Consider the following 27,786-nt stretch of genomic DNA (forward strand, 5'->3'; position numbering starts at 1 on the left):
GCTGACATGTGGCCCCAGCAAATTGTCCTCCAGGAAATGCAGCTCTAAACAGAAAAAGTCTCTCTGACCTTGTTCTGTAAGCTCCACTCTTTAGTGGAGGCTTTGTGCCTGGCTCAGGGCTGTGGGGAAGGCACAAATCATGGCTGTGACTGCCTAGCTTCCTGTTCCCATGGCCTCTGCTGCTTGATAGCCCCTTCCTCTGGCCTGCTAGCTTGGTGCTTGGCTGGCCAGGGACAGATCGGAGGGAAAACATCTCTCTGGTTTGCTCTCGGGCTACAAAAGCAGACCTGAGCCAAGGTTAGGTTCAGTGTTCTTGCTACCTTCCCTCCCTCTGTATTATGATCATTGGTCTGTTGCATTGTGTGTTTGCTTTGCTGTGGACTCTTGTTGGCCTAGGAGGAGGGCAGGGCAGGGCTCATGAGCCAGCTCACTTCTGCTGATTGGGACACACACACACACACACACACTGGGTAGGTTCAGATGGCAACACATGGTTCACAGGGCTGTTTTGCAGATCTGTTAGAAAGCATTTTCATTCTTATTCAAAATTAGCTGGTCGTGTTTAGGGACCATGAAACTCTTGTTCATTTTATTGACTCTGCTTTTCCTACTTCAGTTTGTGGTGGTGAGCCTGTGTATTCAACATCAAACAGAAGTTACAAAATCAAATCCACTTTATTAGGCTCCCTCCGTAGAGAAAAAATGCACACAACTATGTACATATTTACTAAGCAGCAGTGGCAGCCAAGCAAAAGAACAATGTATGGTACTAGCCAGAGAGCACTTGCTTGTCCCTGGGCCTTCCCATTTTCCCAGACTCCATAGGACAAAGCCTTTTATAGGGCTCGGATTCTTCTCCTCCCAAGCTACTTCTTCTAGGAAAGAAGTAAGGTTCCTTAAGAGGTGCTTCTCTCTAGTAGGTACTAGTGGTAGCTCTGCTATGCCAAACTGTTGCTTTTGTTTATCCTGCTAGCTTTGAGCATTGTCGTGTCAGTGTTACGGCTCTGAATATATTCTGTAATAAAGCTCAGACCTGTTGGAAAACACATTGCCCGTGGAATGATGAATGTTACTAATCTCTGTTCAAATCGTTTCTGGCTCTTTGCATTCTAGGTAGATCAAGAACTAACGGACGAGGGAGTTAATACTTTGCCTCTTCATCCATATGAATCTCAACAAGTAAGTGAATGAGTGGATGTTTACAGCTAGCTCAATGAAAGAGCAAAAACATATCTCAAAGTTGGAGCTATTCTAGTAACTCAGAGAATGCTGCTGCTATAAATGTCCTAGCTACAAACAGGCAGTATCATCTCTTTAAAATATACATGTGAAGGTTTGAGGTGTTGAGGCAAGGAAACGAAAAAAGTCAGGCCTAGAGGCCTGAGGGGGTTTTGGTTGAGAAGGGGTAACCCTGAGAAGGATTGTTTCCTTTCCCTGAATTAGATTTCATTTCTTCAGGACTGAAACAGTACTTTCGGTTTTGGGGAAGGAGGGGATATAAAGGGAGAGCCAGTGAGAGAGAGACCAGAGAGAGAGCAGGAAAAGAGAGCAGGAAAAAGCAGCCTGGTTAAGTGCAGCTAGTGTAGAGGAATTTGGTGTTTTTGTAACCTTTATGTTCTATTAATGCCTTTTTAATCTATTCTGTAAATATCTGTAGTTGTGATTTGCTTGCTTTAATTCACCAGTAAACTGTTGTGGTTAACACCTAAGTGTCTGAAGTGCCAATCAACCCACGTCTGCAGCCTAAACTCCACGTTATTGGGAAGGGGAAGTTTAAAAGAAGGAAGGTGGGACTCTTAAGGAGGCAAGAGATCCTTAAGGAGCTGTTCAAGGGGTCTAGGTCGTAAGGGGGACCCTGACAATACGCATATTTACTTGATACGTTGTTTATTTTAGTTGGTTTTCCAGTTTGGCTAGGCATCAACTTCTGAGGCATGAGTATCTGAGATTACGCGCAATGCTGTACTTCCATTCGCTAAGTACAGGGATACAGAACCTGCGGCCCATGGAGGTCCTGCATTTGGCCTGTGGAGTCTCCTTGGGTTCCTTCTGAGGCATTCCTCCAGGGGTCTGCGTGGCCTATAAGCCTCAACCCCTGGAGGAATTTCTGATATCTCTGATTTGAAAAATAAAATAAGTTTGTAGACAGGAGCATGTTTAGGTCTTTGTCCATCATAGGAGCAGGAACAGTCCTAAATCAGTTGTTTCTGTTTCTTATACAGTCTGTAACTTAGGCATTGTAGCATTAAACACTTGGTAATATATGCTTTTTCAGGGAGATATGTTACGTATGGAAAAAGAGCACCAGGTACTACAAGAACAACTTAAAGAAGCAAGTGAAAAATATGAACAGCTTAAAAGTCGAAGTTCCAAAGAAATGAGTATTTTAGAAGATGAGTTATTACTTCTTATTGAAGGAAACAAGGTAATATTCTTACATCTTTAGTGATTATGCATATAAAGGGAAGGAAAACTGGTCCTAAATACAGTTCAAATATAAACTCGAGTTGGATCCAAAGGTGCCCTTTTGCTCACAGAAAGGCTGTTTAACCCCTTGCATATAGAGCATTATGTGAGAGAACCGACGCTATAACTACAGGTGATGAGCTACTGGTGTCATCTTGTCCACAAGCATGAGAACTATCATATAATCTATTTATTGTAGCACTGTGTAGTAATACAACACTTGCAAAATAGGGCTAGTGGCTTTTCTCCTTTCGCTCTTTGGATTCAAACCCATGTAGTTTGGATCCAAAGCATAATATGGAAGTACATTCCACTAAAATCGCTGGGACGTATGTCCCCATAATGGACATAGTTCAGATAATCCAGTGTGATTAGTGCCCTTTGACTTGCTTCCTAACAACTTTCCCCCATTATAGAATGAGCTGTACTTGAAATTGCTGGCTTCAAAAGCTTGTTTACAATGCAACATGAAGGACAGTTTTGGAAGAAAAAAAAATCAAAAATGTTGATTTTTTTCTATTGTTGTGCGGTCATAATCTGTATATGCTGGAAAGGGCTCTGTTGCCATTCACGATCATTGTATTAGTGTCAGCTGCAAAGCCTAGCTCCAGCAACATCTTTTTTTTCTCTTTTGGATATAAATAGTCATTTTTAATCATTACATTATTATTGAAAAAAATTAGAAACATGTATTCAAAACAATTCTTACTGTTTTTGTAACTCTGAGCCCTAGCACTTGAATATCTTAGTCTTTCAAGAAAAGGACTTACTTTTTTCCTGTTTCGGGGGTAAACACTTTTGCTTTATAGCTCACCAAGAGAGAACTGGATTGGTTTCACCAAGATGTAGAAATGGAAATGAAAAGATGGCAACAGGAAAAAAAAGAAAATCAAGAGGGATTAAAAGTAGGAAAGAATAAAGTAAGGAAGTTAACAGAAACCAATGAAATGTAAGTTTATTCTGAAAATAAAAGTGGTTTGTGGAGTGTGGGAGAGGGGATGGATACAGAGAGGATATATAAGTCCACACAGTTTTGCAGGTTTCAGCTTCTATCTGAATATTCAAATATTTCTACTGCCTTTAAACTGGCAACCATCCATCTTAATAAAGATGCTGCTTCTGTAGTGTTCCTCTGGTGTCCTCTTCATTTCTGCTGTAAAAGCCTAGCACTGATAAAGAGATTCAAACTTGCTTGGCATTTGTGTGTCCCTTTTGACTCCACAAGCTGCATCTAAAGGATGGGCAGTCTCCAATACACATACAGCCAGCTTAGACAGGCTAAGGTGTTTAAACTTTAGTGGGGTCCCACTCTTCTTTTCATCTGTTATTGGGGTGAATTCCTTTAGCCTCCATTTGGGGAATGGGGAGTTGACACAAGGCAGTGGGGATAATAGGATTATTATGTTCTGTACTTATTTATTTATTTATTACATTTTTATACCGCCCAATAGCCGAAGCTCTCTGGGCGGTTTGCAATTAAAACCATAGAATATTACATAGTATACATTATAAAAGTTTAAATCTTTAAAGGAAAGGAAAGGGTCATTACTGACCCCCTAGAGGGACGCCGCTTGCGCTAGTGTTTTCATGGCAGACTGTAGCGGGGTGGTTTGCCATTGCCTTCCCCAGTCGTGACTACCTTTCCCCCAGCAAGCTGGGTACTCATTTTACCAACCTCGGAAGGATGGAAGGCTGAGTCGACCTGAGCCAGCTACCTGGGACCCGGCTTCCACTGGGATCGAACTCAGGTCATGGGTAGAGTTTCGGTTGCAGTACTGCTGCCTACCACTCTGCGCCACACGAGGCTCAAATGTTTAAAACTACAGTATAAAATAAGAGTAAAAACCAAGATAAAACCTAGCTGCAATACAAAGATTTAAAATACATTTAAAATGGCATCATGGGGCTATGTGAATACTTCATGAAGACAGTGATGCCACTCAACTTCCCCTGCTACATTCGTTCTTGCTCCTTCTGATCCATGATTGCTTATTTATCTGGTTTTCCTCCACGATTCTTATCTAACTTCCATTGCAGGCTGTTCCACTTTCTGTGGAATCACTTTATAGCAAGATTAGGGAGGAATCCTATGCAGATAGTCAGTAGCCTCCAAACCTGGAGGCTGCTGAGTATCCAAGTGCAGAGCAGGAGGACAGTGGCGGCTCCGTGCTTCCGCTGCCCTGCATTTCTGTTAGACTGGCGATTTCAGCACGTCAGAGGGGGAAGGAAGGAGCTTGAGGCGGCCATAGGAAATGTCATAAGGCTGCTGCCCAGTCTCCTCCCCAGCCCCCAGGAACACCCCTTTTTCCACGTCTCTGTGCTCCATTTTCTGAACAAAGGAGGTAGCTGGTGTGGTTCTGTCCGCACTGACTACAAGGGGGAGGGGAATGTGGTTTCCTGGCTTTGAGCTCAGATCCAGGAAACTGAACTGTCCTGTGTCCGTCCATCCCCCGATGCTGTCTGGGGGGCATAGGATTGCTCTCTAAATTAGTCAATTATTAAATTGAGTGTTTCAGTGCAATTTGCAAAGCTAGTCACCTGGTCATAGTAAGCAACATCTAAAGCACTGGTTTGGTTTTAGTCATTTTGTAGTCTGGACCTCTTCAAGGCCCCCTTTTTGCATCCCACCATCTCTTAACAAATCCTAGCTATGATCCAACTTCATATCTGTGTATCTTACTCTGTTTGTGACCTCGTTCTGGTCTATTACATTTTCTCCTATCTTATGTGGCGGATGTCACACTTCTTCATGCAGAGAACTTAGTCATCTAAAAAAAATGTTGAGATTTGGGAGAAAAAGAAAATGGCTGCTCGCTACCAAAAAGCTGAAGGTTAGGAATGGTTCATACAGTAAGCCAATCTTGTTTTGTGTAGGTGTATTTTCTTACTTTAGCTTTCTTTTTCCTAAATATTGTCTGTATAATAAAACAGATACATGAGAAATATCGATGAGAAGGATAAGCAGTACAAACAATGTTTGGATGACTTCCTTGAGATCAGGTAAGCTTAAATTCGCTTTTTAAGTAATCATCAATTAGACATTAGTAGTGCTCACATCACTATCGCTGTATAGACCTGTTTGAATGCTCAAGAATTCATTCAAGCTATGAAAGGCATGTATAGCAGGAAGATACTGTGCCAGGCTGTTTACCTGTTGGATGTTATAAGGTGAGGGCGTTACTCTATAAATTAAGCTAGCGTGCTCAATTAGTTGTACTTAAACATCCATTAGGTGTTGCCATTAGTATATATGCACACAGCGCATAGTTAAACTATGGAATTCACTACCTCAAGATGTAGTGATGGCCACCAATTTGAATGGCTTTAAAAGGGGGGTGGACAAATTCATGGAGGAGAAGGCTATCAGTGGCTACTAGTCCTGATGGCTATGTACTACCTTCAGTAGCAGAGGCAGTAAGCTTATGTACGCCAGTTGCTGGGGAACATGGGCAGGAGGGGGTGCTCTTGCACTCGTGTCCTGCTTGTGGGTTCCCAGTCGACAGCTGGTTGACCACTGTGTGAACAATGCTGGACTAGATGGACCCTTGGCCTGCTCCAGCATGTCTCTTCTTATGTTCTTATACTAATAATTAACTATATGCTAAGATTATGTTTAAATCAGTCCTGCAAGATATGCAAGAACAATGTGTCTAAACATATGTTAACAACTTTTGAATTTACTCCCCAGTAATAAGTCTGAAAATGAAAAAGTAAAAATGGAGGAACTTACAAAGAAGAGCCATAATGACCACCAGGAGTGTGTTAAGCGAGCCATTGCAGCAGAGGTGAGACATACTATGCTAGAACCTTGTTTGCTTGAATGTCTCATAAATTCCTGCCCACTGATCATTACCTTCACAACGTCTTGTTATGCTTGACCAGAAGTTTCATACTTGATGTCATACAGTGACTGTTCTAAAAGAGGGAGATACTATATGGAGTCTGCTAATACCCTGTGAGCCTCAGAAGACTGCATATGGACAAGATCCTCTTGCATGTCCTCCATCTAGTTTCCTCCATGTATCTAGAAATAACTACCTTTTAAAGATTTTGATAAAGTATAAAATTATCTTTGATTATTTCATGCTTTTAAAATTGTATTTTACAGCATAGTATAGACTGGTTCTCTGTTTAGCGTGGGAGAGCATACATGGTTCTGTTGAATATTTCTTAAGCATACCTCAGAGACCTCTGCTGTAAGAGGCCTGTCGGACCAGTTCTCTAGGAAGTTGCTATAATTTGGTTCAAAACTTTCTTATTTAGATGAACTTTTGAATCATGATCCTTCCACTACTTTTGTCTGGCCCGTTTCTGCTTTTTGTTTATGACAGGTCCTATGCAGTCTTACAATGTTTTTGTTTTTATATTGCAATAATATTTTAAAGATTCCATCTTGCAGTAATTTTTGGTCAGATTCTATGTAAGCCACCTTTAGAACCTGTTTAAACTGTGACTGGGTTTGGACAACATGATAACCCACAATGGGTTAAATAAGCAACAATGGCTTATGTTACCCATCATTGGTTATTGTGTCGTCTGTTGGGAATTTTTTAATCCATGATGGCTTATTTGGCCAAAATAAGCCACTCTGATAGCCCACAGTCTGCAGTAAAGGTTCTTATCATGGGTTATCGTGTCATCTGGCACTCTGCGTGTTTTATTCCAGTCACCTACAGAATCACCTGGCAAGAGCAGTCAAAGCCATTGTAGCTGCTCTGCTCCAGCCTGCACAGCTCTTTTTCCAAGATCTGACAAGCAGCCAAACAAGGGCAGCCTACCCTGATACCACGCTATAGTTACAAAATGACAGCTTTCCCCGAGTACAGTGACAGTCTTGTGCTATCACACTATCCTCTACAGTAAAGTTACACAATGACAGTTTTACCTAATTGCTACTTTGAAACTGCACAACTTTGGAAATAGGGGAATAGAGAAAGACCTGCTCACTTTTCCATGAAGAAGCAAAATTACGCAATTATCCACTATAGCATCTGAAGGGTCCCCATGAGGGTACCCCACCTGTGCAATTTTGCCCTATTCCAGCAAACTGTCGGGGAGTTATAGGTCCCACCCCCTTTTCCTTTCTCTGGTTACTTTTCCATGAAGAAGTAAAGTAGCTATTGGGGGGGGGATGCGCAATTTCACCTATGTGCAATTTAGCGCTAAAGCGCTATAGCGAGCAGGAGTGGCTCCACCAGCAATGTCTGGGGGGGATGCACAACTCCACTGTATCAGCAAGAAAGGCTTCATGCCACCAGTGGGGTTTGGGGGGGGGGGGGGCTTTTGGGCAATTTTGCTTTAGAGCTAAAGCACGTAAGCACTATGGTGAACCGAAACGGCTCTCCCAGCAGTGTCTGGGAGGGGTGATGAAATGTGCAGCTCCACTTTATTGTTGTTGATTTTGGACAATAAAGGTGTCTATGCCAGCAATGGCTATGGGGGGAAATGCGCAATTGAGCGTTTTGTTCCAATCCTGAAACCCCCAAGCGTTTATTTGTGCTTGCCCATTTTTGTTGCACCTGGGATTTTTCCTCCTCTGTCGTAATTGTGCAGGGTTCTGATGGTGCATCGGGTACCTCCCCACTAGGAGAGGCTATGTATGAAGTTTGGTCCCTGTCCTGCAAACTTCCAAGGTTTTACAGCCACCCCCTTTTTAGTGCACATGGGATTTCCACTCCTTTGTGAGTAATTGTGCAGGGTTTTGATGGTGCGTCAGGTGCCTTATGACTAGGGGAGGCTGTGTATAAAGCTGGGGACATGAAGCATCATTACACGTAATAGTGTTACAGGCAGGTAAGGGAATGGAAATGTTTAGGATTGCTTGTACCATACCGACTTAATGGTGCTCCATTATTTATCCACCTAAGTGTTTTGATTTAAACTCAGTGAATTCTATTTTAGGTGTCAGTACTTGAAAATTGGAAAGAGACTGAATTATTTAAATTACACAGAAGAGCAACAAATGCAGAAGCCAATCTTAAATACCTTAAGTTCATGACCAGGTATGGCTTAGAATATATGAGCATGCTACAGACAGATGCAATCAAATAAGAGTTCTTGAAAGAACCTTCAAAAGAACCACCAGTACTTTATCTTTGTTCTGGCTGAAGCTGGTATTATATAAAGATATAATGTGTATTGAACTAATGACTCTTCAGGCTGTGTATCAGTACCATAATTGACTTCGAGCAACCAGTAGCTCCTGGTGTTAGATTCTTATACTTAGAATTTTTTGCATCAGTTGCTAAAGCTTCTTCTGTGGATTATGTAATATTAACTTGGGACTGATTCACACAGTCAAGAAGTATCTTGATCATTCAATTGTAGATTGCCATACAGCCTTCTCCAACCTGATGCCATCCAGATGTTTTGGACTACAACTCCCATAAGCCCCAGCCAAAATGGCCCATGATCAGGTTTGCTGGGAGTTGTAGTCTAACATATCTGGAGGGCGCCAGTTTGGGGAAGGCCATGCAGGATCACATGGAAGAACATGTTGTGCATACCATTTATATACACACTTAGTCTATGATTACTGGCCATTCTAACAATGCATAGTGCCATCACAGAAATTACCATAGGATGAACGTCTGTATTGCCAGTTCACATAATGTTGGTTTATGATGGTGGAATTTTCTGGAGAGAACTACTTTCTCCTATTTCGAATAGGAGGCATCCAACAGTGGATTAACTCCTATTGCTTGGAAGGCAGGAACTATGTAATTTTGTTTTTTGCACTTTTTTTTGCATATTCCCTTTTGCTCCTCCTCCACGGTTTCTTTCTGCTTTCACTTGGTAATGAACATAGTTTCCCCTCTACTCTTTTTCTGCTTAGCTCAGGCTCTCTGTTTCCTTCCAGCTCTTACCTAAATACATATTTGATTTTCTTACTATCTTCTATCTTCCTCCTCCTTCTTCATTTAAAACAAACAAAAAGCACACGGGTTTTTTTGCTCCCCCTGTGGTGAAATTTCTGATCCAAAGATTTCAGAGAGAGGAAATTTGCATGTGATTTTGGATCTCAGGTATTCAACAAATGTGTCTGTTACCACAAATTCCTCATGGAGACCCTAGCACCATCTTAGAGGCCCTCCACCAAGGGGCCTTCTTCCCCTCAGTAGATCTCAGCGAAGATACCTCCACATTTTCATCCTACTTGATCATTGCAGGTTTCTACAATTCACTTACAAAGACTGCCACTTCCAATACAGAGCTCTCCCATTTGATCTTGCCTCAGCCATGGGGCTGGTCTTGTCTTTCTTCACAAAGCTGATGATTACTCTGGTAGTGCACCTATGACTGCAGGGGATTGACATTTAACCCTGTCTTGACAACCTCCTTCTTTGAGCTCCCTCCCTTCCCAAGGCTCATCAGGCCCTGCTGTGAAAACTTCTTAGGGTCCCAAGGCATTATAAGATAGACACCTTGGCCTCTTCCAAGGCAGCCTGTCTCCCCTCTTCCTAGGATAACTTTCCCAGGTTAGTAACACAGCTGTTGTGAATACCATTGTTGGATGTCTCCTATGCCGAAGAGGACATTGGTACTTACCGTGCAGGTTCCTTCTTGTTTAGCAGAGGCATCCAAAACCATACCCTCTAGAAAAACGGCAACTTGTTAATATGCCTATGGAGTCAGGGCATCCATTTTACCTCCCCCCGTCCAACCTCAATTCTTGATCAGTTCTGTTGTTTGTTCCCAATCACGCAAGTATTTATCTGCTACAAACTCGGCCATGAAATGGAACTGAGGTGGATGAGTCTGCAGGGGAGACCATAATACAAAAAGCAAAATCACAAGGTTCCTGCCTTCTAGCAGTGGGAGATAACCCATTCAGGGATGGGTACTCCATAAATACCAGTATCCCATTTCAGACTAATGAACTGGCCCTCTGTTTAGAGAACTGAAAATTAACTGGATGGAATGTGCTTTAAAATGTTACACATTCCACTACTTCAGACCAGTCTGCCTTATAGTGTTTACTCCCAAGTGCTCAGTATGCATATTTTGAATCTTGACTACAGCAGTGTTGAACTAATATTCTAAGACCAGCAAGTAAATTTAAAGTATTTTCTATGGATAAAATTACTAGACTATCATTTCTGGGTAGCATTTTTTTTTCTTGGAGATACTGTTAATGTCAGATTATCATGAATGCGTGGAACTAAAAATGTGTGGTTTTTCAGCCGCTCCACCATTCCTCAGTCGAAGTTACAAACTGATTCGTGGGAGTCCTTTATTTCTAATATCAAGGAAGAAATCAGAAAAGCAGAGGTATGTCTACTGTGAACATTTGTAAGATACAAGTTCTTTAGATTTAACTTCTTGGTAGTAGTGAATTGACCTTTTTTGTTGATTACAGTATGTTGACAAGGGCTGTTTTTGGACAATCACAACAAGCTTCATGCATCTGCATACAGCTGCTTTGCTTTTCCCTTTGTGTGAGTAGGGAAACAAGCCAGGAAGCTGCAGTTAAATATAGTTTTCTGTTACTTCTGAACCAGCAACAATGGTTAATGGACAAGCCAGAAGATTAAACCAGCTTTAAACCATGGCTTTATATCCTGGTTTGTTTGGAAGCCATTAAGCACAGTTTCCTGGTTTGGACATAATGGGAAGGTGTATGTAACTGTGGCTTCCTGGCTTGCTTCCTCATTCACAAAGGGAGGAGCAAAGTGACTGCATGCAGATGCATGAAGCTTGTTTTTATTTCATCTTATTACATGCACACTTGGGTTGTCTCCCCCCCAAAAAACACTTTATACTGTTTCTTTTGACTACTTTGGGAAATGCATGCATCCTAAACCTGCAATGATATGGAATTGGTCAGACTAGTGCTTGTGTAGAAACCTATCTTGAAGTCAGTAGAAGTCCATATGAGGCCCGGAATAGTTGTACATGGAACGTTTATCTAAAAGATCAGTTGTCCAGCTATATAGATCCTATTGCTAGATTTGAATTTCTGGCCTTAAGCTAAATATGTTAGGTGGTTCAGCATTTGTGGCGAGATCAAATTGCAGTTTTCTAAATGTCCATCTCCCCGCTTTCTGCAGAGACAGTTTGAAGAAAGAATTTGTATGGTGAAAAATGGTGCCTTTCTTGATAGCATCTCCACAGTTGAAATTGCAGAACTTCAGCCTCCTACTGATCTATCATCAGTAAGTATTTTTAGATGTTTTGCTTCAAAACTAATGGACTACTCAATTTTCAGCATTACAGATTTGAGGTATTTAAAATGTTAGCCGATCCTGTATCTAGCTTATATATTTAAAAAGACAGTTTAACATTTCCATCTTGTTCATGTGAATGTTCAATGTATGCATATTAGGCATGGGGGAGAAATTTGTTCAGCTCGCATTTTAATGCAATCTGACTTAATTCGCATTTCCTGAATCAATACATGAACCGAAATGCAGTTATAGTTCAATATTCTCACTTTTTCAAATTTTCCTATCCAGCTCTCCAATTAGAAATGCGTACAAACGTGCACATATGAGGAAGAAATGTGTATAAAAATGCATTTGTTGGTGAAAATACCACAAAAACATTATTTAGGGGGAATTGCTTGCAAAAAATAATAATACGAGAGCAATTCACATGAAAATGTATATGAATTTCATGCAGACTTTTTAAAAATTCACAAACATATGTGGAAATGGACTTCAGTTTGTAAAAATGAGAAATTGAGAGGAACTAAAGTTGACTTTCATCCATCTCTAATGCATATACACCAGAACGTCCCATGTGATAGGGGATAGAGAGGCCACCTCCTAATGGCTCCCTGGTATTGCCTTTCCTGTGGTGAGGTACAACTCCCGGGAGCTAATTTCTGGAGCCATTGCCACTTTCTTGAAGAGCTGAAGAGAGGTGAAGTGGGTGGAGAGTCATCTCCCATATTCCTGCCTTGAATTCTTCAACCAAGTTGCCTCAACACAAGAGGAACTTCATTGAAGAGCCCAGGGACAGTGAAGTGGGAAGAAGGATGTGATGATTCAGTACTTGATTAATTTTTCAGCAGAGTGAGAGGCAGTGATGTGCTAAAATAATTTCACAGAATGCCTCGGGCACTGTTCTGCTGATAATTTTGGCATCTATGGAATAATATGAGGAGAGGGAATATAGCTTTAAACTCTTCTCCATAAGCACAGTAGTGTTATGAAAATCATGATATGCATATGCACCCAGGAATGACTGCCTGGGTAATGCAGATGAAACTGAAGACGCGTCTTTTGTCTTAATTTTTAGCATCCAGTTTTGTCATGAAGACAAAACAATCTTTGAAATAGCAAAAACACTTCTAGAATGCTTGAAATCTCTGTTTGAATACATATTTCTCACCTTTTTCTCTAGGCAATGCATGAGAAGCCTCTTATTAACGATCCAGCCATAGTAATGTATTCAGCTGCAGCTCCGCACCTGCCCTCTAACTTCTTTACTACGTTTTCAAGTGCTAACAATAACAGTCCTCTGCACTCCACATTTAACATGCATACGGGAAATAAAACGTCCAATAAAGGTTCTAGGCCCTCTTCTGCAAAAACAGATTTGGGAGAAGCACCTTCTGAATGCAGAGGAAAGATGCTTTCTGATCAAGTATGTCTACCCCCGTCACCCGGGAACTCTAGAAGACCTATCCAGGATACCCAGCTACAACACAGCACCTGGGAGGAGCCGGTGGCAGCTGCAAGGTTGGACCTTGTTAAAGCCATAAGAAAGCTGCCATTTCCCAAAGCATATGAAAATATCATTGACCAACTTAGAACAATATTTCCGCATCATACAAGGTATTTCTCCACGGGGAAAAATGTTGAAGGCTGATGGTTCACGGTTCATTTGGAGACCACCTCTTTTTCTTTCCTACTTAAAGACTGTCAACTTGTCCCTGAATTTAAATGTTATAAAACATACCCTGGCACAAATCTTCAGAAACAATAATGTGGCAGAGACTCCATTTTGCTTCCTTCCGACTGTGTGCTTTAATGTATTAAACAATGAGCGCCTGTAGAACAGGGGTGCAGAACCTCTGGCCCACGGACTTAACCCAGCCCACAGGTACACGCAGCCTCTTGGGATTCCCTTGGAGGACATCCCTCTACTCTCTCCAGTCTCAGATTGGAGATAACAGTGGAGATTCCCCTGCTGATGCATCCTAGCTGGAAAGCCCCTGCTGTTATCTCAGATCAGAGGTAGCAATGGGGGGGAATGAGGGCTGGCAACCACTCTTCCTGCAACAGGCAAGTCCCAACGCTCCTCAGCCCCACTGCTAACTCTGATTTGAGATTGGAGGTAGCAGCAGGGATGAGGGGCGGTGGGTGCTGGGATTTGCCTATGACCTGGCAAGCAGCCGCTCTCCTTGCGTGTGGGCGAACCCTTTTGGCTTAGCTTGCCCCGCCTCTTTGCTGTCGGAGAAGCAAAGGAGACCCCGCCACTTCTTCTTCATGCATCCTGCCGCCTTCTCTCCCTGTGGGAAGGAGGTGGGGCATGCAAAGCTGACTGAGTCCCCTTTGCGTCTCAGTCAGAGAAGCAAAGGGGACTCAGCCACTTCTTTGCGTGCCCCGCCTCCTTCCCCTATTGCGCAAAGGAGCACGAAGACCGAGAGAGCTGACCTAATCTGTCGTTTCCCACTGGAGGAGTGACAGGGGCTAGTCTAGCTCGGCTTTGCTGCGCATGGGGCCTCCCTAACCAGGAAAGCCCACACACAGTGAAGCCTGGTCTCTGGCCCAAGCACACGGTCAAAGTTCCACCCAGTGCTTGGGCCAGGAGCAAATGATGTTAGGTGAATGTGGCCACCTCCACCTGATGGCATAAGGCCCATGGAGGGCTGGGTGGGAGAGCCCATACCATCCCCCTTCCAAAAATACTTCTGCACCTCTGCTGCAGAAGAACTGAAAATAGCTCTTGTCATTCCCATAAGCAGCATCTTATAACAAATCTGTTCTTCATGTTTTGTTCGTTTATGGGGTTTGCCTGTGTGCGTACTATTGAGGTACACACAGTTCAGAACTTGATATCAGTGCCTTTTGGTCCACATATCTGTGTGCCACGAAGGAGCGTGGTCCCATTATTTGTCCTTAACTTTCCATAGGTTGGTGAAAATTGAGCAGAGTCACCTCAGGATTCTGACATGTTCTTCTTCGTGGTCTTTCCATTAAACATATGGGCTCTGCGCCTGCATGGAGCCTCAAGTCAGGAAACTTCTATAGCTGAGGAGCGTCTTGGCGGGAACCCTCCCCCACTGTCCCACTGTGCGTGTCCCACCAGGTTCCCACCTATCTCCTCAGTTGCTTTTCAACCTCTGTAACAGTTGCCTCTTCGGGAATTTGTCCACATTTTTTGTGAGTTAGTACTGAGGTCTTTTTACTGTTACTGTTCTTGTAATTAAAATAAAAAATAAAAATAAGAATTAGTTAGAATAGTTAGTTGTTGTTGGTGGTTATTTTTCGTTGTTTGATCGATGTGTCCGATGTGGTAGTAAGTTGCCCCTTCTGACTGCCAATCTTTATGGCTCCTTTGCCTCGGGGAGTCTCATGTCATGGAGATTTGCCATCACTGCCCATCTTTTACTAAACAAGTGCATAGAAATTGGTCAGGCAGATTGAAAGCAATCTTGTGGAAAAAGGCATTGGAGGCTGTGGAGACCCCAAAATCTCATCAACTTCAAATGGGTGCTCCTGCCGCCCCCTGTATTAGCTTCACCCCATCCCTCACCATCAAATATGGGGTGAATGGACCTACCTACTCTGGATTGTTCTCTGACATAGAATCATACAATAGTAGGGTTGGAAGATGCCTATAAGAACATCGAGTCCAACCCCCTGCTCAATGCAGGAATCCAAGCCAAAGTATCCCTGACAGATGGCTGTCCAGCCTCGTCTTGAACGCCTCCAGTGTGGGAGAGCCCGCTACCTCCCTAGGGAATTTGTTCCATTGTCGTATTGCTCTAACAGTCAGGAAGTTTTTCCTGATGTTCAGCCAGAATCTGGCTTCCTGTAACTTGAGCCCATTATTCCGTGTCCTGCACTCTGGGATGATCAAGAAGAGATCCTGGCCTTCCTCTCTGTGGCAACCTTTCAAGTACTGGAAGAGTGCTATCATATCTCCCCTCAGTCTTCTCTTCTCAAGGCTAAACATGCCCAGTTCTTTCAGTCTCTCCTCATAGGGCTTTGTTCCCAGTCCCCTGGTCATCTTCATTTTTGTTGCCCTCCTCTGAACCCTCTCCAGTTTGTCTGCATCCTTCTTAAAGTGTGGTGCCCAGAACTGGACACAGTACTCCAGATGAGGCCTACCCAGTGCTGAGTAGAGGGGAACTAGTATTTCCCAGAATTTGGAAGCTATGCTTCTATTAATGCAGCCCAAAAGAGCATTTGCCTTTTTTGCAGCCACATCACATTGTTGGCTCATATTCAGCCTGTGATCTCCAACAATTCCAAGATCCTTCTCACTTGTAGTGTTGTTGAGCCACATATCCCCCATCTTGTAACTGTGGCATTTATCCCTATTAAATGTCATTCTGTTGTTTTCTGCCCAGCGCTCCAGTCTATCGAGATAACTTTGAATTTTGTTTCTGTCTTCCAGGGTATTAGCTATCCCACCCAATTTTGTGTCATCTGCAAATTGGATCAGCATTCCCTGCACCTCCTCCTCCAAGTCATTCATAAAAATGTTGACGAGCACTGGGCCCAGGACTGAGCGCTGCAGTACCCTGCTCATTACCTCTCCCCAGTGTAAGAAGATCCCATTGATAAGCACTCTTTGAGTCCGATTCTGTAGCCAACTGTGGATCCACCTGATAGTTGTTTCATCTAGCCCACTTTGAGCTAGTTTGCATGAGAGCCAGTGTAGTGTAGTGGTGAGAGTGACGGACTGGGAGCCGGGAGATCCGGGTTCTAGTCCCCACTTGGCCATGGAAGCTCACTGGGTGACTTTGGGCCAGTCACAGACTCTCAGCCCAACCTACCTCACAGGGTTGTTGTTGTGAGGATACAACGGTGAGGAGGAGGATAATGTAAGCCGCCTTGAGTTCCTTGCGAGAGGGAGAAAGGCGGGGTATAAATGCAATAAATAAATAAATAAATAAAATTTGCTCAACAGGATATCATGGGGCACTTTTCCAAAAGCTTTGCTGAAGTCAAAGTATGTTATGTCCACAGCATTCCCACAGTCTACAAAGGAGGTTACCTGATCAAAAAACGAGATCAGATTCATCTGGCAGGATTGTTCTTGACAAATCCATGTTGGCTTCGAGTCATCACTGCATTGTTTTCAAGGTGCTTACAGACTGATTGCTCAATAATCTGCTCCAGAATTTTCCCAGGGATTGATGTCAGACTGACTGGTCTGTAGTTCCCAGGTCCCTCCTTTTTGCCCTTTCTGAAGATGGGGACAACATTAGCCCTCCTCCAGTCCTCTGGCACTTCACCCGTCCTCCATGATTTCTCAAAGAGAATAGACAGTGGTTCTGAGATTCCTGCGATTCCTGCATTGAGCAGGGGGTTGGACTCGATGGCCTTGTAGGCCCCTTCCAACCTTACTATTCTGTGATTCTATGAGAGCTCTTCTGCCAGTTCCTTTAGTATGCTAGGGTGCAGTTCATCTAGCCCTGGAGATTTGAACTCATTCAAAGTAATTAGGTGTTCCATATGCCTGTCAATCTCAAGCTGCAATCCTGCTCCTTCAGCCTATACTTCGCCTTTGCTGGGGGGGTCATAGACCCTCTTTCGGGAGAAGCCGAAGTAGGAATTGAGCACTTCTGCCTTTTCTTTGTCATTTTGCCATCATTATTTAATAGTTGAACCACCATTTCTTTCCTCTGTCTTTTACTATGCACGTAGCTGAAGAAAGTCTTTTTGTTGCTTTTAGCATCCCTCGCTAACCTCAGCTCGTTCTCAGCTTTAGCCTTCCTGACGCCATCCCTGAAATTATGTGCTACCTGCCTGTACTCTTCCTTTGTAGCTTGGCCTTCCTTCCACTTCCTAAATGTGTCCTTTTTTTTGTTTTCAGGTCATCTGTTAGTGTTTTGTGAAGCCACATTGGCTTCTTCTGTTGTCTTCCGCCTTTTTTTCTTGTTGGAATTGTTTGTAATTGTGCCTTGAGAATTTTCTTTTTTAAAAACTCCCACCCATCTTGGACTCCTTTTCTCGTTAGAGTTGCTTGCCATAGGACCTTATTTATCATTATTCTGAGTTTATTAAAATCAGCTTTCCTAAAATCCAGGGTATGCGTCTGGCTACACTCGGCTTTTGCTTCCTTTAAAACCATGAACTCAAGTATAACATGGTCGCTTTCCCCCAGAGTTCCTGTAACTGCTACTTTATTCACCAAGTCATCTCTGTTGGTTAGGATTAAGTCAAGGATAGACGATCCTCTAGTTCTCTAGTTCCTCTAGATCCTCAAAAGCCAGAGTGGATTGGTCAGTTTCTCCTGCAGTGGAGTGGAACATTGTTTTACATTGTCTTTCCACCATTTCCTCTGCTACCGAAAGTGATTGTGAAGTTCAGGGAGGAGGACACCAGTTGCATCTTGATCACAGGTGGTGGCCGAGGCAGCCATGGTTCACGATTCTGTCCAACAAGGCCAAAGGAAATTTCGTCCCTCTCCTGTTGATTCAGGATCTAATCTCTCGGGATCGGGGTGGACCCGACACCCAGATCTAGGTACTCTGAAGTTGATGGCATGGAGAATTCGATGGAGACGATGTACAGGTCGATACCATTGCAGGTACAGCTGGTCTTGGGTGTGGCAAGGAAGCCAGCAACCCATCGCTCCTACAATACTAAATGGACAACATTTGAAAAATGTGCCATTTCTAAGGGCTTTGATCCCTTGTCTAGTTCAGTTTCGGACATTCTGACTTTTCTACATCATTTGTTTGACAAGGGTCTGAAGTACTCATCTATCAGGGTTTATGCTGCAGCCGTGTTGGTCATGAGGGGTCCGATCCAAGGATCTTCGCTCTTCACTCATCCTCTCACCAAAGAATTTTTGCAGGGATTACAGAACCTAGTCCCGCCAGTGAAGGAACTGACTCCGCAGTGGATTCTTTCATTAGTGATACAGGGTCTGATGTCAAAACCCTTTGAGCCTCTGGCTACTGTTGACATTTGTTTGCTTTCGTGGAAAGTCGCCTTTTTAGTAGCAATAACTTCATCAAAGAGAGCATGTGAACTCTGTGCCCTATGCATTGATGCACCGTTCACCATCTTTCATAAAGAGAAGGTTGTCCTTAGACCAGACTTCACGTTTCTTCCAAAAGTAGTTTCGGATTTTCATATCACTTAGACTGTTGTGCTTAGAGCATTCTTCTTAGCCCCTCTTTCAGAGTTGGAGAGATGACTGCGTAACTTGGATGTGCGTAGAGCTTTAGCTTTTTACAAATCATGGACTGAGTCACTTCATAAATTGCAAAAATTATTTGTCTGTTATGGGGGACGTAACAAAGGCTTGCCTGTATCATCCCAAAGGTTGGCTGCTTGGATAGCTCAAACCATCAAATTGGTGTACCAGCTTGTTGGTCCTGAATCCAAGCACATTCAACGAGAAGGATAGCGTTGGAAAGGGAGTACCACTATGGGACCTGTTCAAGGCCATTATATGGTGTACCCCATCAACTTTTATGAAGCATTATAAACTTGTAGTACAGGCAAGGTCAGGGTGCATGTTTGGCAGAGCAATGCTGTCGTCCGTCCTGCAATAAGACACCTTCCCACCTCCGGTAAGTTGGCTTGCTAATTGCCCATATGTGTGATGCACAGAGACCACGAAGAAGAAAGTTACAAGTAAGAACTTCTTACTTGTAACTGCAGTTCTTTGAGTGGTCATCTGTGCATTCACACAGCCTGCCCACCATTCCCGCTCCGGCGTTGATATACATACGATATTGATATCGAGGAAGCCTCGGATCCGAGACTGTATTTAGCAGTCTTACAGAACTGAGGAGATAGGTGGGAAGCTGCTGGGACAAGTGCAGTGGGATGGTGTGGGAGGGCTCCTGCCAAAACGTTCCTCAGCTATAGAAGTTTCCCAAATTGATGCTCCACGCAGGTGCGGATCCCATATGTATGAATGCACAGATGACCACGCAAAGAACTACAGTTACAGGTAAGCAACCTGTCTATTTAGATTTTGAATGTCAGTTGCCATATTATTCACATTATTTATTATCCTCAGTGTCAAATATTTCCTGAGGGGTTTAATGTTGCTGATCAATTGTTGTATTTTATGTTTGCCTGTGTTTAGAGCAGAGGTAGGGAACCTCTTTCAGTCCTAGTTCCAAATTCAATTTCAGAGAAGCGCTTGGGGGCCGCATTCCACTGGTGGGCGGGGGCAAAGGCAAAAGGGGCAGGGCCAAATCCCCAAAATGCCTGCACATTTCAGGTTAAAGCTCTTACTGCCAGTAACCAGGAGAGGCATTTCAACCTTTTAGAGTGGGGGAAGAACTGCTCTAAAGCGAGGAAGCCACCAAATTGTTGGTAGTTGGGAGAAAGGGGATGGGGCCATCCAAGAAAACCCAGTGGGCCAGACTGAGACCCCGGGAGGGCCGGATTTGGCCCCCAGGCCTGTGGTTTAAAGTATGTGCTACCCGATCCTTCCGTAAATTCATCTAAAACAGCTTGAAGAAATTAGATGTTCCTTCAAACTGTTAGGCTAAATGGCTGTCTTTTGAACTTGGAGTGAGCCCTTGATTTATTTAATCTAAAGACTGCCCATTGGAAAGCAGATCCCCTAATTTTGCACTATCTCCAGCATGCTTTATGATGATGAAGAAATTATAGTTGAGTATTGGCAGGATTTTTTGGAAGTGTGTGTTCTTGAAGATTCAGATTTCCTGGGAAATGGAGTGGAGCTAAAATGCACTGCAAGATCCCGTTTTCGAAGATGTGTTGCTGCAGGAAGTATTCACACTGTTACAAAACTCCTGTTAATTCTTCCTCTACTCTTCTGCAGTTCAGATTTAGAGAATTTCATAAAAGAAGTAAAAGTCAAGAATAAAAACAAGCTGGGCACAGATGAGCTCCTTAGCAGGGTAACAGAATTTATTCTGGATCATGCAGACAAGAAAAAGGTAATTGACCAAAAACGTTTGCTCTTATGTGGACACAAAAAAGCAGTCATGGAATGTAGTTTAACAGTGGGATGGGATATGTGGTACTTTCAATCCAAATGGACACATTCTTTCACCTTTTTATAGTATAGCAGGGGAGGAAAAGAGGTGATTTTGAGAGGAACTGTGCAGTATTCGGTATTGTAATCTGAGAAATGCCTGATTTAGATCCTTAAGCTGTATGTCTCTGTCTAATAGACTTGAGCAGATATGGTTCTGTCCTAGGGCTTGGCTGTAGGCTATAGATTTTGTGATGTCTTCTGGGTGGAAGCATGTAGGTATGTGTAGTGGTCTGTCGGTTTCTGCTATAGGGTGATGTTTATTTGACCATTATGTAGTTGCACTATTGTATCCAGAAAATGGACCTGTTGCGTGGACCGTTCTAGGCTCAAGTTGATAGTGGGGTAAAAGCTATTGAGGTCCTGGTGGAACTTTGCCAGGCTGTCCTGTCCATGACTCCAGATAATAAAGAAGCCCTCAGTGAATCTCAGAGAAGAGGCTTTTGGGAACAGGAGCTGAGAAAGCGCTGTTCTAACTCAGCCATGAAGACAGCTAACTCAGCTGTGGGGCCACGTGAGTACCCATGACAGTGTCATTGATCTGAAGATAGATGTTCTCTCCAAAGCGGAAGTAATGTGGATGAGCACATAGTGGCAGAGTTTGGTGGCTAGATGTGCTGTGGCCCCATCTGAAATAATAGTCTTAATGGCTTGTAGTCCATCTTTGTGAGGGATGTTGGTGTAAACATCCATGGTAGTTAGAATGGTGTTTTCTAGGAGATTGCCAATGGGTGGTAGTTTCCTCAGGAAATCAGTGGTGTTCCTTACGTAGCTTGGAGAACTGATGGCAGATGGTCTGAGACTGGAGTCCATATAGCCAGATATTCCAGCTGTGATATTGCCAGTGCTTGAGAAAATGGGGCAACTGGGCTACCTGGTTTGTGTATTTTGGGTAGTAGGTAGAAGATGCCTGGCTGACGCTCCTGAGGTGTGATAATGTACATTTGCTCCTATACATCTGTAGGACATTCCTTTAACAGGTGGTGTAGTTTCTTCTAGTATTCCTCAGTGGGACCTGAGGATAGGGGCCTGTGAAATACAGTGCTGGAGAGTTGCCTCTCAGCCTCCTGAATTTGGTCCAACTTGTTCATGATGACAACAGCTCTTCCTTTGTTGGCATCTTTAATTATGATGTCAGTGTTGTTTCTGAGGCTGTGGATGGCATCATGTTCTGCTTAGCTGAGATTCTGTGGTAAATACATTCACGGATTACCTCAGCGTGGGCTTGGCAGAGGACGTACGCAGTATGTGTTTGCCTGATGTTGGAGGCCCAAGGCAGACTGAGGGTTCTATTAGTGTACTTTACAACCTGTAGTCTAATCTACCTGGCTGAGCTAATGGATTTTGACTTTTATTTTGGTGCCAAGGACTCCTACTTGACTGGAACTTCTAATATCTACGCCAAGCCCTCCGCTGTCAGGATTCTGTGTCCACTATGAAAACCATGGGGCTTGACTCAGACTGAAGCTGCATCTTTACAAGATGAGGGCAATGCTGATGGCTAATCCAAAGGGTCTTTGGGGTTAGGTGGCAGTGGTACCTATAGTCAGTGGGCTAATCATGGCCCCATCAGATCAGCTACATAATCTAGGGAGTGTTCCTGGAACTGACTTTGCCAAAGGGGAAATCAGAGGGGCCAGCAACCAAGAGTGCTTCTTTCTTAGTTACACTGAGATGCTCTGTTTATGTTTTCATAGGATTTGGCATTGCCATCTATGCTCTTCTAACCTCAGGATCCAGCGGCTCTAATGGACTCTGTGGAATTGTGGGAATGACATTTTATATAAAATACCCTGATTGATCTAATGTTGGGTGCAAGAAGATGGTGGAGCATATTCAACTAGTTCTGTGTCCCAATTCAAGATACAGTATTGCCCCTTCAAAAGCTTAGGACTGTATACTTTGGAGAACAGCTCTTCCCATATATACTTCTACCTACTCATTGGGGTTCATGTGAGAGGTTCTGTTGAACACCCCATTGGTATGGGAATAGAGGACTATGTGGAACAGGGCCTTTTCAACAGTGGCTCAGAGGATCTGAAATGCCTTGCTAGGGGAAGTGTGCAAGTGCTCATTTTTATTGGCTTTCCAGTGGCATTGCAAGGCACATTTGTTTTGTTTGGCAGTTGAAATCTTTACTGGCACTTGCTTTGAATCTTTACTGCTGGTTTGATGTTATAGCTTTCTTATTAAATAGTAATATTGTTCTAATCTTTATATTTATTAGCTACTCTGAGTAATGGAATAATAAGATGTAAATTAATACTACCAATACCTTTCCATTATCCCTCTCTCTCTTCAGGTTCTTCCCTCTTCAGGGAAAATTGAGAAGCCATCTTCCAGTGCTTCAGCACAGAGTGGAAGTCAGACTCAAAAAGTATTGAAGATGTCAGGACAAAGTGTGCTTAAGCAATCGAAGTCTAGATTTCCTAATGGAAACACAAAGAGGACAACTCTCTCACCTCAATCAATTCAGGCGCCTTGGAAAACTGTTGGAGGAACATCAAAATCGAAGTGGAGGAAATCAAGTGATGCCACTGTAGGTCTTGATGGTACTTTTTGTGTCTGTCTGTCCTGGCCCACCATCACTATCCCACTCAACACCAGCCCCATTCACTCATGCAGCCCCTTGAACTTGAAAAGTTGCCTACCCCATCCTACACTGTTCCAAACCATCCCCTATACCTCTGGAATAGATTTTTAGGGGGCTGCAAGTGGGAGGGAGAACTAAGAGCATATCTTATGGAACTTGGGACCCCACAATGTTTCTAACATGTTGACTCTGAAATATGCTGGATTACTGTGATCTGTTCCAAACTTAAGCTGGAAATAGGTTTTCTTCTCTGTAAAAGCCTTGGAATTATTATATTTGGATACTACAGGTAACATTATGGATGCAGCTAAATCAAAATAGATACTGTTTAGAACAGGAGTCCCCAACCTTTTGGGGATCCGGGGACACATTTGGGAATGTGAGAAACTGCTGAGGGCACCACCACAAAATGGTTCCCATGGAGGATGTAGATAGTCACATAATGGCTGCCATGAGGGCTTGGCTAGTCAAAAGTGAGCTAAAGTAGCGGGTAGGGGGAGAGAAATAGTGAGGCTAAAGGCTGGGAGGAGGAAAAGGGTGGAGGAAGAGCGAGGCTAGAGGCGAGGAGGGGGCGAAACAGCAAGGCGAGGGGGTAGAGAAAGAGCAAGGCTAGAAAGGGAGAGAAAGAAGACTAACCTAACCATTTCCAAAGGTTTTTTAAAAAACATTTTTTGAAGTGGCCAGGGAGTGGAGTTCGCCAGCTCCCTTGGAGGTGCCTGTGGACACCATGGTACCCCAAACAAAGCTGTCTTAGTCAGTATTTAGTCCACCTAGCTCAGTGCTTTCTGCACTCTCTGGCAGCAACTCTTCTGGGTCTTGCACACCTGCCACCATTAACAAGAGATCCTGGGGGACTTACAGATACAACGCCCATGCTCTACCAATAGGCTATAGAATTCAACAATAATGTGGGAATTTGCAGCTTATTTTCCATCTGTGCAGTAGTAACAACAGTATCCTGTTGTTTTTAAGTTCTGAAATGACTACAAATGCATTTGTTTCTGTAGGATAATGATACCTGTGTAATATGTTATGAGGAACTAAGTTCAGCAGTGTTGCATGTGCTGGACTGTGGGCACAGATTTCACAAAATGGTAAGTGGAACTATTAGTTCAGAAAAGTAACTTGTATTAGTTCTGTTGCTTGTGACTTTGTAGACAGTCTTACGGGAGAGTGCCGCTAACTAGCACCCAATTCTTGCTTTGTCCACATGGATTTGTTCCCATGGATGGACATGACTCCTGTTTATCTGAAGGAATGTAATATATGACTTGATCCTTAAGTAGAGCAAAAATCTTGAGTTATGTTGTAGAAAAAAAATTTGACTTGCCACCAAATCAGCTTGGACCCCAAGACCAGTGCATACCCTGGAACTTGCATTTCACTGCTCAGACCCAAAGCAACTCAGCCGTGTATATGGTCACAATCACCCCAAGATGTAACATATCCATAGCAGTTTCTTAAGATTGCAGTGCCAGTTTTCAGGTCACCATCCTAATCCTATTTGGAGCAATTCGTGATGTATTGCTGTATGTACGGACAGACTACTCACACGATGGCTTCTGTGGGTAGTAGCTAAAAGGTATACGAGTGGAAGGCTGCTTGGGCAACAGAGCTTTCCTGCCCCTTCTCCCCCCTGTGCCACTACACTCCCCCCACCCCAGTTCACCACATCCCAGGTCTTTCCTGAGGATCCCCCAACTTCCAGAATTGACTTTCAGGGAGCTGCAGTGGGGAGGAGGAGGGCAGGAAAGCCCCATTCTGCAAGTGGCCGTCTGCTCATATAACTTTTGGATACAACTCCCGAGTATTTGCATCCATGCACAGAGCCAATTATGACTGTGGACTGGCCATAAATTTACACAGCACCTATCATGACTTAAGGCAAAGGTAGAGGGAGGACTTCCCAGCAACTTGAACCCCACAAATCATTTTTGAAATGAAGCATTGCTATTGAAGACATCTGTATTACTTAGTGTTAGTAGGGTTAAAAGTTTTAACTGGTATGCTGATTAAAAAGCACTTTAGTTGGGTGGTTTGATTGCATTAAAATTTACCAGTTTTATCATCGGGGATGGCACAAATTTAAGTTGCAGTTGCAGGTTCAGGACATACTGGTTTTAGTGTATAGCTTAATAAATGAAAACACCATTTTTATTATTTTCTACCACTCCATGGCAGCTTTGAATGAATTGTACGTTATCGTTCCTTTCCAGTATTTCCAAGACCGCTAATGTGTACATTTAATTGATACTAAAAATCAAAGGATCAATATGGCATTCTTTAATCAGGTGACAGCTCTGCTAGTTAAATGGTGGCTTTCAGCCTTTCAAAGTAGGTAGTTTATTCCTGAATATTAAAAAAATATTTGATTTCAGAGCTTGCTGCAGCAGTTTGGGTTCAACTGGTATCAGAAGATGTCACTGCATTTTTATATACAGTGTAAAGATTCAAAGCTATGCTTAAAGTACTGCTGCATATCAAACTATAGAATAGCATTAACTACTTTGATCTTTTGGAAATTTTTGTAATTTGTAATTTTTAAAAAAGCATTGCTCACCTCTGATAACCGTGATTGTTTTTTTTCTAATGAAATGTTCATGATATTTTTCTATGCTTTATACAGTGTATCGGGCCATGGATTAAAGAGCACAGTACATGCCCAACATGTCGTCATCACGTTCTTTTACCCGAAGATTATCCTGAGCTTCCTGGACGGAACAGAACCACTTAGATGTTGTATGTGATTAGCAGGAATACGTGATTCAGATTATTTAGAATCATGATAACGAAGATTTATGTCTAGTCTGTTCCTTCCATTTATGGAGCATTGCATGTTAGATAACAGTAAATTATCCTTTTGAAATTTTTGAGAAAAAGACGGGGTGAACACACTGCAAATCCTACCGTTTTTCCTGACAGCGAGTCAAATGACTTGCACCCTACCTTGTTCACTTCACCTCCAGCTGGATGATTTCAATTTCTATTCTCTTGGCAGTAGTAATCTGGTTTATAAGCATATGCAATAGGCAGTTTTGTCGCATTGCGGCAAAACAGGTAGAAAATATAAGCCTTGAAAATTTGCCTAATAAATGTTATTCCTTTCAATAAAAAATATATTAATAAAAATTTTAATGATGAAACGAGTTCATTTTCTTGCTTTTCTGGACACAGCTATTGTGAACTCAGTATCCTAGATGGTTCACAAGTGGGCAGTGCTGTTCGGTAAATTGGTTCCTGTTGATTCTCACAGGTGGTGTCATCTTTTGCATGAGGGCAGTAGAACACTTTGAAGACTTCAGGTGTAAACTCATAAGCACCCAGGGTTAGTAATGTTATTTTCAAAAGCAGATTGATCTTTTCACAAGGTGAGCGCTCTGCCATTCAAAGATCAGTTAATGTTTGGTTTCAAATATAAACTAAAATATAGGGCTAGAACCAGTGCTTGGAAATTAGATAGCCACAAATGCTTGTGCAAGAGCTAGTGGAAGAATTTGTGAATTGTTGCGAGAGGCTCACTGTGTAAGAGTTATTATACTTCTGAAATTGAAAGAGCATCTGTAAATTTAGTTTATTTTCTCACACTGCTTTAGCATTAACAACCCTTTTGTAAGAAAACAGTTTGACCTTGTGAAGGGACGTTTTTGCCAACCAGTGATGCTAGAATGTACATTCAAATTTCCAGAGAAATATCTAATAATTGCTTCATTTCAACATGAATAATCTTAACCTATTCAATTATTTCCTACCTGGTAAGGAATTCTCTATAATTTGTTGTTGTTGCTAAGGTGTTTAACCATTTTTACTTTAGCAACTCTGAAACCCTATTTCCTCTGGATGCACAGTTATAGTTAAACTAAGTCAACATTCATGTAAGGATTTTGAATTACAGAAGTAACGGCATCATTTCATCTCTCCAAACCAAGTGTCAGGCATTTTTAAATATAAATTATTCAGTCTACCATGGCCCAGCGCCAATGTACAAAGGGATCTTTTGTTCAGCATGAGCACTATTTTCATGAACAATGGCCCCTCCTTTCTAATATACAAAGTCTAAAATATATCTTGTAATGCCAAAATATTTGTAGTTGGTCACTGAATCAGCTCTCCCATGTTAGCAAAAAAGTAATTAGGACATTGGTAATCCTTATCCTGTACTACATTATCCCTTCTTTTGCATAACTCTTGGTAGCCCCAGTTCACAAAATCACAGGGTGATTAATAAGCCATAGTGGCTTCCTAACCACCCTGCATGTGCCAGTTGTGTGCTGGCTGATTTGTGTAATTACCCTTGCCAGGAACAGCTTTTGTTGGCCAAATGTGGCAAGGTTGGCTTGTTGGGGTGGTTACCTGAACCCTTGCTGGCATCAGAAGACATGAGAAGCTGCAGTGGCATCTTAAATTGGCAACCTGGCACCCCAGCCCACCATGGCTAAAATGGCACATTTAAGAGTTTTAAGAACAGAAGAACTTCTGTAATAGCCTGCTGTCTAGATGTGGCCTTTCCCCACCAGCATTTGCTAAATTAACTAGAAAACTGAAATGACTTGATAAAAATAGAATTTGCCTAA

General features: G+C 42.8%; 1 protein-coding gene across 13 annotated transcripts in view; it reads left to right on the forward strand.

The window, feature by feature from the left end:
- The window catches only part of TTC3 (tetratricopeptide repeat domain 3), a 97,093-nt gene extending 70,735 nt beyond the window's left edge, over positions 1-26,358 (forward strand). For 9 of the 13 annotated variants that reach the window (XM_084843697.1, XM_084843694.1, XM_084843696.1 and 6 more), the window contains 14 exons: positions 1,114-1,179; positions 2,276-2,425; positions 3,276-3,415; positions 5,398-5,466; positions 6,155-6,251; positions 8,368-8,468; positions 10,650-10,737; positions 11,517-11,621; positions 12,814-13,247; positions 19,504-19,560; positions 20,407-20,524; positions 22,925-23,161; positions 24,223-24,309; positions 25,842-26,358. In XM_084843697.1, coding sequence (XP_084699823.1) covers positions 1,114-1,179; positions 2,276-2,425; positions 3,276-3,415; positions 5,398-5,466; positions 6,155-6,251; positions 8,368-8,468; positions 10,650-10,737; positions 11,517-11,621; positions 12,814-13,247; positions 19,504-19,560; positions 20,407-20,524; positions 22,925-23,161; positions 24,223-24,309; positions 25,842-25,949 — 1,857 coding nt within the window. In that variant the 3' untranslated portion in view covers positions 25,950-26,358. Of the gene's footprint in view, positions 1-1,113; positions 1,180-2,275; positions 2,426-3,275; positions 3,416-5,397; positions 5,467-6,154; positions 6,252-8,367; positions 8,469-10,649; positions 10,738-11,516; positions 11,622-12,813; positions 13,248-19,503; positions 19,561-20,406; positions 20,525-22,319; positions 22,449-22,924; positions 23,162-24,222; positions 24,310-25,841 lie in introns of those variants that run through there. The other 4 variants (XM_084843695.1, XM_084843700.1, XM_084843703.1 and 1 more) reach the window with 2 other exon arrangements.
- Positions 26,359-27,786: the final 1,428 nt, after the last annotated feature.

This window comes from Heloderma suspectum, chromosome 3 (assembly GCF_057233095.1).
Source record: "Heloderma suspectum isolate Gila_16-S chromosome 3, 16-S_ref, whole genome shotgun sequence".
NCBI lineage: Eukaryota > Metazoa > Chordata > Lepidosauria > Squamata > Helodermatidae > Heloderma > Heloderma suspectum.